Consider the following 11,022-nt stretch of genomic DNA (forward strand, 5'->3'; position numbering starts at 1 on the left):
TCTGGTTTTGCGTTGGCGCAAGAGAAAATGATTTAAATGTACTGCCGTAGGCGTAAAAAAATAAAAACCGGTGCAGCCCCATGGTGTATGCAGTATGGCAGCGCACACGGCACAGGCACAGCCCGGCCGCATCACAGCCAGCCCACCCCCTTACCATCCGAGATACATCAGTGCGTCCCCGGTGTGCTGGCTGCTGCGCGGTGCCGCGGCGGCGCGGGGTCCGGAAAAGGTAAGCGAGGAAACCGTCAAAGCTCAATCCTCACAAACCGCTGTGAAAAATGTATATCTCTATCTATCTCGGTCGACGGCAGACTTTTACGTTTTCAGTACCGTACTTTTAGCTTACTGGGAGAAGAGGGAGAGGGGGTTGTGTTCTCTTTATTAGGCCCCTAAGCGCAAACAAAGGGCCCTAGACTCGCGCGGCGCGTGTGAGAGCGGTATAGTGCTGGCCCAGACCGCACTCGTCCGGTCTCCGCAGACGCGAGGACCCCCCGCGGCATATGGATGGGCATCATCCGCGTGGGATGACATCATGTCATCCCGGGGATCAACATTGCACATGGGCTCCAGCTCCGGCGTCCGAGGCCGGGCGGCCCATCCTCCCATCCATGTCTCCTGGCCGGGGCCCCATCGCCCATGCCATGGTGGATCTCGATGGGCCGCAGGGCCCGCGCACACCGCGGCACAAGTCGGCAGAGCTGACCCCACCTTCGGACCCCCCACGCGACACGCGCCCCTTCACAGGCCTCTCGGCGATTTTCCGGTACGATAGCACGCTAAACACACCACACCGCTTGCGCCACTAGGGGGCCTCGCACAGTTCCACAGAGCACAGTTCGTCAGGCGGTGAGTCCACACGTGTTCAGAAAAAAGAGGGCTCGGGCGATCGCCGCTTCAAAACTCGTCGCTTTCGCTGTCGGCCGCGCCAAAATCATCGAGCGAGCCGGCGCCGAGGCCGCCGAGGCCGCCACCCCCCATCATCTCTGCCAGCTTCTCCTGAACGCCCTCGGCGTCCATCCCTTCAAACATGCTGCCCATCGCGCCCATCGACTGCTGCATCATCTCGGCCATCTTGCCGACGTCGAGCTGGCCCTCCTCGTCCTGCATCTGCGCGAAGGCGTTGGTGACGTGGGCGATCCCCTGCTCCAGCGCCTCGGGGTCGGCGAACGCCTGCTTCAGCCCCGGCACCGCGTCCGCCATCTGCGCAAACATCGGGTTGTTTGCCATCGCGGCGATGCCCTCGCGCAGCTTGTCCGGGTCCGTCAGGACGGACTGCATCTCTTGCATGAGGTTCGCGCCCTCGCCCTCGCCTCCCATCAGCTCGGACAGCTTCTCCTGCAGCGCGTCCGGGTTCTCGAGCAGCGATGCCGCCTCCTTCATGTTGGCGGCCATCGCCTGCGCAAAGTCCTTGCCCGCGCCAGCCATCATCTTGCCGAGCTCCGCCGTGTCGCCCCCCTCCCCGCCCCCCATGAGCTCCTGCAGCATCGCCATCTGCGCCGCCGGGTCGGCGTCCGCGCCGCCGCCCGCCGCCATCTCGCGGAGCTTGGCGAGCTTGGCCTCGAGGTCGCCGCCCGCCGCATCGGCGGCGGGCTCAGACTCGCCAAGCGGGTCGACGCCCACGCGGCGCGGGCGGAGCTGCGCCTCACAGGACAGGAGCGCGCCGAGGACGAAAACGAGGCGAAACATTCGGAACTGGCTTTGGTCGCCGCGTCGCCGCGTGGTTGCGAGAACACAAGCCGAGAACGCGCTCCGGGGACGCCACCCGCCCACGAATTCTTTTCGCCCGCATTAAAAACCGGCAGTTAGCTCCGTGCGCTCGACCAGGGAAGTTCGCTCAGGATGTGTGGCAGCCGCCCCGTTGGCTGAGTGTCTTGTCTTGTGGTTCTGTGTGTCGCTCCTGTGTGACCGTCATCGCCCGTCTAGCGTCCACCCATACCGCGTTGGTGTCCCAGTCGTTGGTCGGACTGTGTTTCGCCTTCCTATCTATCTATCTATGCTCGACCGGGGGAAAAGAAGCATACCGGGGGAAAAGAAGCTTCCTGCGGGTGGGGACCCAATCCTCGCCTTAAAGGCCTACTTTGAGCTCACGGCGAGAGGCCGCAAAGGAGGCCCTTTTGCTTGTGGTGCGCTCGCCTCCACCACGCTCCGCTGCTGCCCTCTTGGCGGCTCTCCGCCCCCCAGGGATACTTACTGTAAGGTCGAAAGTTCACAGCTGAGCTTACCAGAGAACTCCGTTCTCACCCAAAACTCTTTCGCACACGCACGATTCACACACACAACAGGCAAGCGCGGACGACGCACTACACACGCACTCGAACACACACTAAATAGCGCACTAAACTATCACTAAAGTTCATTCACACGCACTAAATTTAGACCCAGGCGCCCTTCTGCAGTGTCCCGAACTCTGCGTGTCACGGCGACTCTTCACGCGTCTTCGAACGGGGCGCGGCAAACGACATGTTCGACGAGGTCAGATCTGTCTACTCTGTTGATGACAACACTTGTCTACTCGCTGGAGCCGAGCAGGAGGGCCTGGCGCACAACCCCTGGCCTTCTAGGCCCGCGGGTAGTCTCCCCCCATACCCCAGGGCCTCCAGGGCTCGCACCTCAACCTCTCACAGACCAGCGCATAGCGCCATAGGACGTATTTTCTTCGCATAACAAGGCTGTGCAACTGAGGGTCCTTCCGTCCTTCCCCTTTATTCCTGCGCCCGTCTCGGGTCAGGTGGCACGACGCTCATCGCGCCTGCCAGCGCTGCCGTGCAGGTTGCCACGACGAGGTCGAGCACGCTTCTATACGCTCGCCGAGCCTTCCTTTCCATCCCATTAGTTAGGCAGCCTGGGAACGGTGGCGGTCAGAGGCAAAGCCTACGAGGGGTGGTGGAACCACATGTCACGGCTACTGCCGGCTCGACCCCACGATAGCCTCCGAAGGCTGACTTTGAGGCACCATCATCGGACGATATCGACGAGTTGGGTCGCTCTCGCGATAGCCAGATGACCCTCCCATGCTAGTACCATCGGCTAGGGCCGCAGGAAGCGCGGGGGAGGGCGCTGGGAGCAACACGGAGCTCCGTCGGACGTTTTCAAGAACAAGATTAGCGTGTGTCAGAAGTGAAATGGAACTAGCCCAAACGGGGCACACAAGTCAGGCTCCAAACACGGGGAGGCACGTAGTGACGCAAGGGAGTCTAGGCGACGGTGGCGTCCTCCGACGCCGCGGCGAGCCTGGGCCCTCTTACGTGGATAGGTCGGAGTCTGGCAAGTGCCGATTCCCGAAGAAAGGGTTGTCGCCGCTGCCGCCTCCGCCTCCGCCTGCCCCCTCGCCTCCGCCTCCGCCGCCGCCGCCGCCCTTTCCCGTCTTCTTCTTGGCCGTCTTACCTCCCTTTGCGCGCACCGCCGCTGGCTCCGGCGCCTCGAGATCTGTGGTTTCCGCGGCGCGGTTAAGGGAGGAGCCCGCCGCCGCCGCGTGCACCCCCGCCAGGCTTCCGGCGGCGGCGGCGGAGGTGGCGGAGCTCCACTCGCTGCGCGCGGTAGAGGGCTCGGCCTATGTGTGGCGGTTTCTACCTTCAGAGCAGTGATGCTCCCATTTCGCACACGCGCAGTAAGCGCGAAAGCTCGCGGCCTGGCCGGCCGTGTTAATTGTGGCCGCCTGCCGCTGGCGCGGCTTGACGCTCTCCCCCTGGCAGGAGCAGCCAAAGATGAGCTCGACCAGCCCGACAAACCTGCAGTTCGAGATTGCTTACTCTGATTCTCATCCTGACCAGCAAAAGAGGAGAGCCCCCCCGAGCACGGTCTGACAAACCTAACATGAACCCATTCTTGTTAGAGGAAGGAGGCAGAGTGGAGAGCGCCCGGGATATCCGCCGGCAGAGACATGGCCATCCCGCCAATCGCCCACGAGAAGAAGCAGAGCGCGCACGAGCCTGCGCAGTGTGAGGCGTCGGGGTGTGAATGCGGGCCCGGGGGGTGTGTGCTTTTGTGTGAATGCGGTATCGTGCCGTGCATTCGGACGAGTGCCGCGCGAACACACACGCGGGCTGAGTACGACGAACACAGCGGAGAATATGCGGCTGATGCAGTTGAATATGCGTGGCATCTCGAGTGCGAGTCGGAGGGCAAAGAGACGTGTTCGCTTCTAGGGGCACGCGCCGCCGTCGGGGTCCACCAACAGAATGTTGGTGCCGCAAAAGAAGAAGAAGAACGCCCGCCCCGCCCAGTGCCCGAGGAAGCCGAAGCGGATGAGCAGCCACTCCGTCTTGCCAAATTGCAGCAGCAGCATCAGCACTCCGAAGAAGATGTTCCACATCTGTGTGGCGTCGCGGCGGCGCGGCGGCGGCGCGGTCAGACGGGAGCGAGCAGCACAGGGCGACCGACGCGCGCGTCAAGGAGGGCGAGCCGCACCACACGGATGAACGCGACGAAGTTCACGAGGAGGCCGACGGGGTTGAGTACGAGCAGGAGCACCCCGAGTGTGATGAAGCAAGTCCCGACGACGCTCGTAAAGACCTTCTTTATGCTCTTTAGGCCTGGCGCGTGGCGGAAAGGTTGGGTAGAGGTGCGTGGAGGGTGCCGGAGAGCGCGGAGCCTCAAGGCGCTCAAACGCCCCGCGCTTCCCCGGGGGCGGAACGGCGGCGAGGCACGCGCCTTTGATCGTGCAGCAAGCCCACTTGATCTGGTCGAAGAGCGTCATGAAGAGAGTCTGGGGTTCACAAGGCGGCGCCTGCTGAGGCGCTCAGAACAAAGAATTTTCTGGGACCGCCTAATCCCTTTCTGGTGGCCGGGTGCCATCCTCCCATCCCTCCCTTGGGTTGCCTCTTTTTTCTTTCTTTTTCGGGAGCCGCCTAAGGGTGAGGCGCTCGTCCAAGAAGACATGCTCAAAAGAAACCAGGCTGCCTGACGTGACACACCCCCGCCTACATGAACATGTGATGCCGACTGCCATCCACACGCCTGGCCACGCCCTCGCATCCCCGACAGCGGCAAGCGGCAAGCGCCTCGCCGCCCACCCTGCCCACTCTCCGCCCGCAGCCGCACTCGTGCGCCCATCCAGTTTGCTGAACGCTCCGCGCCTGCCGCCGCCCTCATAGGAACGCCGCGATATGATTGAACTCGCTTGGGCCTTGGCGGCCTCATCACGCCCTCCTTTGGCGGATTCGCCGCTCTCGCCGTGGATCATGATGGCCTTGCTGCGTAGCGCAAGAAGACTTCAAAAGACGGAAGGCCGGCCGAGCCAGTCTCTGTGCACCGCCCTCCACGAGAGAGCAGGCTACCTAGCCACTCTTTCCTTGTGTTTCTTTTTAAAGTGTCTCTCTCTATACTCTCGAAAACGGCAGAACCCCATTTAGAGGAGAGAGGGAGAGTGAAAACTCAGAGTCCCAACATCGCCATCTCCTCGGGTGTGCTAGCCAGACTACCTATCAGGTGTGGTGCATGCCACGGTGCACGGGCAGACATAAGACACCTTCTCAACTCACCCACACCCCCTCGCTCCAATATTGCCGCCAAGCACCTCTTTGTTCTCACGGGGGAAAGGCGATGCTTTGTCGGTGTACCGCGCCTTTTCCATGGTCTCGTGTCGTTTTGCGATCAGCGTGGTGCATTCCTTCACGCGGGCGAGCCACTCGGGTGTTGGAGCAGGCAATCCCGGTGGATGTCCCAGCCCCTTGGTTGCTGCCAAAATCTCCGTCGGCAGCACGGCACTGATGAGCCGCGTGTTGTGGCCAACAATGCCTTGCAGCATGAAGGTATCTTTTTGGTGGTAATTCCATGGCGGGTTGACAATGTACTGTTGCCAGACACCGTCTAGCAGCCCCAGGAACCACGCGTGCGTCTGCAAGTGTGCCGAGAGACCGCTATGCCGAAGAGGGTTCTGCGTGTTTAGCACCCTCCCGTCATCGCTGATGATGGGCTGGACGTCAAGCTGCCCCTCAATGACGTTGTCTGTGCAATTTATGAGAAACGAGCCGCGCTCCAACGGAACGTAGTCATGCGTCTGCCCGTCAGGAGATCGCACCTTCATGCGGAGCCCGTCAGCGCTCTCCTCGATGTCCACCAGATGGCCCTTTCGGGTACGCTCCGTGAGTGCGGCTCTGCAAGTCTCGATCTCTTGCTTACTTGCAATCCCCGCCACAAAGTTCTGAGCGTCAGGCACAAACGAATGGAAGAACCCCTTCCTGGACAGTTCTTGGTAAACGGCCTGCGCATTCTTGCCGTCGAACATGGCGCACATCTCAAGAAAGTAGACTGGGAGGAGGTTGCCGTCGGTGTCCACCGGGTGATCGACCTGCTCGCGGTCCATAAACCACGTTCCACGTCCTGCAATGCACCGGAACCGGGAGACCCAACCGGGTTCCCGCAGGCTCAGCGCGCAGATGACATCCATAGCCGCCTTGCCGCTGCCGATGATCCAAATGGGCTTGTCTGCATCCCGAGAGTATTTCATTATCGAGTGCCACCTCGGAGAGAGGATATCGGCTGGGCACAGCGAATGCACAGCGGCAGAGACCGGAGCCGCAAAGGCGATTGGTCGCTTCACCGGCACATTCACCCCTGTGGCGATGATCAGCTTGTCTGCACAAATAGTGACGGGGGGAGGCGTGACTGAGCCACCGTTGAGCAGCGATCGCACCACCAGCCGAATGCGGCCACCTTGTTCGACCGAGTGGCCGCCGTACTCGTACTGGAAGAGCGGAACCAGCTCGAGGTCCTTTTCACGCACGTTTGCTTCCACGACGTCCTCAAAGTGCTGGAGGATCTCCTTCTTGGACGCGAGGTGGGACCAGGGCTTCGACCCGCTGATTGACCACTCACGCTCGCCCGCGGTGTACAACGGATAGGCTTGGTGCAGGCGCACAAAGTCGTACTGCTCCACCCACTGACCACCCCACCCGCTCTGCCTGGCGACGACGAAAACGCGGGCGCCCCGGCGCAGGTACTTGCTCGCAGCGTTCAAGGCATTGACGCCGGCGTAGCCAGCGCCAATGATGCAGAGGTCACAATCCTCCATCCGGCCATTCGGCCCTGCACGTTGAAGCACACCAACGAAACGATTTGGGCGGGCGTTCGAAAGTGATTTTTTTGCATTCTCCCGCCGTCGTTTGCGTCCGCCGTGTCACGTGTCTCTCGCGTCTCATTACATGCATGGTTCAAGCAAAAAATACGTAAGAGCTACATACACTGAAAAACCTCAAGCAATAATCCTACTCCAATATGTATATAATCGACGGAGCCGGAGGGACACGCCTGCGTGGATCGCGTCACACCAATCCTCGCTACCCAACGCGGCCAAAGGATATCCACCTCGAGAACCTCGAGAGAGAGGGGGACCGCGCCCCGCGGGGTCCGCGCTCCGCGGGTTGGTTTTAGGGCTCGCGCGTCGGAGAGTATACAGTAACCTATACACGTCCTCTTCCAGACATTTTTACGGCCTTGCCTTACAGGCCTTTTCAAAACGACTGCTCTCTGCACAGCGCGGCGAGGTGGGGGAGAGACTAGATCTAGAGTACCGCATTTTGCCGTCACGTCACGGAGCCCTCGAACGGAGAGCACAATGCCTCCACCACGCGCCGGCTGAATGCCTCTTCGTTCCAACACCCCTGGTCATTGGAAGGCCTGCTTGCCGGGAGGCTGGTACGGGCTCTCCAGGTAGGCTTTGAGCTCCGCATTGTTGCAAATCTCGCCTTTCTGCTTCGCCTCCTTTGCGCAGGTCGCGTCGTAGATGGATTTCATGTCCTACACTCCCGAGACGGACGACTAATAATCATGGTGCGCGCCGAGCGCGCGGGCGCCAATCAGGCGAACGCGTACGTCGTGCATGATGATCGCAATCTTCTTCTTTCGCTTCAGCTCCACAGCGCCAATCGCGGCCGCGATTTTCTCCTTCTTCTCCTCCAGGCTGAGGCCTTTGAGCGACTCCTGCAGCGCCGGCTCCTTGCACGGCTCGAGCTCACTCGTGGGGTTCTTTGAGCAGAAATCCATCGTCATCTTGGCCTGTGGGGTGGTGGCAAACCGCTCACTCCCATGCCACAACACGCGGTCGCAGTGGCAGAGTGGTGGAGACCATTGCGCGCCCGGCTTGAGAGCCAAGGGCGCTGCGCGCCTGTGCTTTGCGCCACAGGGGCGGCGGCTGCGGCTCCTCTTGCGCGAGCACCGCCGCGAGGCCGATGAAGAGGGCGGCGCGGCCTCGCATATATTACCCTGCCAGCTGGCCGACTTACGAGAGCCGACACGTCAATCGAAAAGTCTTCCCCGCGGGACGCACGCCGCCTGACATGCCCGAGTGTATACTCGAGTATGCCGGCGGGAGGCAGCGCCACGAGCTGCCCCCTCGGGCCGCGCCTCGAGGCGCTGCAATCGCTGCTCCGGTCCACCTCGCCGGAGTGGCCCCACGTCGGCCACGGCAACGCGGCCTGCATGTTGCCAACCTCGGCGTCGACGGTCACGCCACCGTTAAAGTGGGTCAGGCACGTCGTTGAAAGGCCGTCCTCGCGTAGTATGCCCGCCACGTCACCGGCGCCGGGCACGCTGAAGTCGACGACGGTGGAGTCGGCCGAGATAGTGAGGACGAAGACCGCATCCTCGTTCACGTCAAGTGACGCCGCCACGTCTCGTCGGAAGGCGGTGGCAAACGCGTCGCGCGAGGTGGCGGTGACCTCGTGGGCGAGGCTCAATGTCACAGTCGCCTCGCTCGCTGGCGCCGGGATCTTTGGTGCCGCTTCTCGGTCGCAGGCCCTCCCCAGGTCGGCCATCAGTGGCAGGGAGGGGTCCGGGGGCGGGGGAGGTAGGTAGGGCGGAGGAGAGGGGGGCGGTAACGGCGGTGGAAGAGGCGGAGGGGGTGATGGCGCATAGGGCGGGGGTGGTGGGGACGGCAACGGAGTTGGTGATCGCGGAGGGGGAGGTGGAGGTAAGGGCGGAGGGCTTGGTGGGGGCGGAGACGGCGGTGGCGGGGATGGTGGTGGCGGGGAGGGCAATGGCCGGTGCGACGGCGGTAGCGCAGCCGGTGTCAGGGGCGGCGGAACCGGCGATGGCGATGGCGATGGCGGTGGCGACGGAGGGGGAGGCGGGTACGGAGGGGGCGGCGGGGACGGTGGCGGCGGAGAGGAAGGCGGGGGAGAGGGTCGATGGGATGACGGTCTTGGTGGAGGCGGCCAGGGAGGGGGTTGCAGAGGCGGCGGCAACGGAGGAGGTGGAGGAGAGGGGGGCGAGGGTGATGGAGAAGGTGGCGACGGCGGCTGTGGAGAGGGAGGCGGCGGAGGGGGCGAGGGGGTTGGTGTCGGCGGCCACGGATGGGGTAACGGTGGTAACGGCGAGGGAGGGGGTGGGGGAGGTAACGGCGGCGGCGGGGGGAGCGAAGGGTGAGGTGGCAGAAGAGGTGGAGGCAGGCGAGGCGGCGGCGGGGGTTGGCACGGGGGCGGCAAAGATGGAGAGGGGGGAGGGGGGGGGAATGAGGGAGAAGGAGAGAAAGAAAGAGGAGGAGAGAGGAAGAGGGCTAGGATGGGGGGGGGAGAGAGAGGGGGCAGGGGGGGGTTTGGAATGTCCGACTCCCGGGTGGAGACACTGCCCTTTGCAGGAGTCACGTGTCCCCAACGACCGGCAGTCGGTAATGAGGTTTGGTTGGTTGAGGAAGTCGGCCTCCGGTTCCTGAAGCAGGGCAGAAATAAATAAAGGTTAGGGACGTCTCGGGCAGTTATCGCCGCGTTGAATCCCTTCGTCTGCCGGAACGATCTCCCATCGGTTATAATAACCGGCGGCAATCGATAGTCAAAGTTGGGCTCCGGAAAGCGATAGAGCGCCCGCCCATGCCCTCCGCTTGTTGTGCAGCACTCGCGGCGCGCGCGCGCCGCGGTGTTGACCAACGACCGTGCCACTGGAGGCTCCCACGCCACTCGCGGCGATCCGCATCGAGGCCGCCCGTCGGCGCAGCAAAGGCACTGCGCACTTCTGGGCAGCGCCCAGAATGCAGGGAAGGCCTTGGCGCTTCTCGCCAGCCAGGCTGACTCGGCAACCGGCACGCGAGCCGACTGCGCGTCCCGAGCCCACGGATCGGCGCCGTCGCACAGGCCCGCCAGCCGCCGCACAGCTCCAGAGAGGCCACTGGCGTTGCGCTGCACTGCTTGAAGCTGATGTTGAGGCGCTGCACTGCTCAAAGCTGCCCCGTGCGCCGCCGCGAGCGCCGCGCCGTGGCCTCGTTCTCTGGCGAGCCCCAGCACGACCCCTCGCGGCCACTCGCGCCGTTGCAGCAGCTCCGACCCCGCCACTCCGGCTCCCGAGCGCGCGACGAGCACGAGGAAGAGCATGCGCATGGGCCAAAATCAGTTACTCTCGATCAGTTTCTGACGCGCTAATCTTGAAAACGTCTCCAACGGAGCTCCGTGTTGCTTCCAGCGCCCTCCCCCGCTTGCCCTGCGGTCATGGCCGATGATCCTAGTATGAGAGGTCATCTGGCTACCGCGAGAGCGACCCAACTCGTCGACATCGTCCGATGATGATGCCTCAAAGTCAGCCTTCGGAGGCTATCGTGGGGTCGAGCCGGCAGTAGCCGTGACATGTGGTTCCACCACCCCTCGCAGGCTTTGCCTCTGATCGCCACCGCTCCCAGGCTGCCTAATGGGATGGAAAGGAAGGCTGGGCGAGCGTATAGAAGCGTGCTCGACCTCGTCGTGGCAACCTGTACGGCAGCGCTGGTAGGCGCGATGAGCGTCGTGCCACCTGACCCGAGACGGGTCGCAGGCGTCGTACCGAGCGCGTCGAGACCGTGTCCTGATGTGATCAGCACGGGTGAGTCACGTCGGCGTCAAAGGAGCGACGTGCGACCTGTCAGAGCTTGATCTCCGATCTCAGCGGCGTCGAGTCGTCTCCGGCGCGCGACAAAGGTACATCCACAGGACGCGCAGAGGCAGCTGCGATCGGAGATAGAGCTCTGACAGGTCGCACGTCGCTCCTTTGACGCCGACGTGACTCACCCGTGCTGATCACATCAGGACACGGTCTCGACGCGCTCGGTACGACGCCTGCGAC

The 11,022-nt window shown here is 63.0% G+C and overlaps 4 protein-coding genes across 4 annotated transcripts; all 4 read right to left on the bottom strand.

Moving 5' to 3' along the window:
* Nucleotides 1-760: 760 nt before the first annotated feature.
* On the bottom strand, nt 761-1,763 carry EMIHUDRAFT_442325 (hypothetical protein). Its single transcript, XM_005783251.1, has one exon. The coding sequence runs from the start codon at nt 1,684-1,686 to the stop codon at nt 895-897; it is 792 nt and encodes a 263-aa protein (XP_005783308.1). The 5' UTR covers nt 1,687-1,763; the 3' UTR covers nt 761-894.
* Nucleotides 1,764-3,071: 1,308 nt separating this feature from the next.
* On the bottom strand, nt 3,072-4,704 carry EMIHUDRAFT_442326 (hypothetical protein; the record flags this gene model as incomplete). Its single annotated transcript, XM_005783252.1, has 7 exons — nt 3,072-3,550; nt 3,603-3,728; nt 3,820-3,824; nt 3,881-3,929; nt 4,156-4,312; nt 4,408-4,532; nt 4,651-4,704. Coding segments are annotated over 7 exons (955 nt in total), but the record flags the coding sequence as incomplete, so codon positions are not given.
* Nucleotides 4,705-5,476: 772 nt separating this feature from the next.
* On the bottom strand, nt 5,477-7,012 carry EMIHUDRAFT_232290 (hypothetical protein; the record flags this gene model as incomplete). The annotated part of the gene is made up of 1 exon (XM_005783253.1): nt 5,477-7,012. The coding sequence occupies one exon, from the start codon at nt 7,010-7,012 to the stop codon at nt 5,477-5,479; it is 1,536 nt and encodes a 511-aa protein (XP_005783310.1).
* Nucleotides 7,013-7,605: 593 nt separating this feature from the next.
* Nucleotides 7,606-10,307, bottom strand: EMIHUDRAFT_232291 (hypothetical protein; the record flags this gene model as incomplete). The annotated part of the gene is made up of 7 exons (XM_005783254.1): nt 7,606-7,737; nt 7,813-7,995; nt 8,066-8,187; nt 8,267-8,736; nt 9,596-9,645; nt 9,750-9,776; nt 9,858-10,307. 7 exons carry the CDS (start codon nt 10,305-10,307, stop codon nt 7,606-7,608), a joined length of 1,434 nt encoding a protein of 477 aa, XP_005783311.1.
* Nucleotides 10,308-11,022: the final 715 nt, after the last annotated feature.

This window comes from Emiliania huxleyi (assembly GCF_000372725.1).
Source record: "Emiliania huxleyi CCMP1516 chromosome Unknown EMIHUscaffold_180, whole genome shotgun sequence".
Lineage (NCBI taxonomy): Eukaryota > Haptophyta > Isochrysidales > Noelaerhabdaceae > Emiliania > Emiliania huxleyi.

Bases quoted from the DNA above. Each gene is read 5' to 3' on its own strand.
- EMIHUDRAFT_442325 (XM_005783251.1), bottom strand. From the start codon at position 1,686: ATGTTTCGCCTCGTTTTCGTCCTCGGCGCGCTCCTGTCCTGTGAGGCG.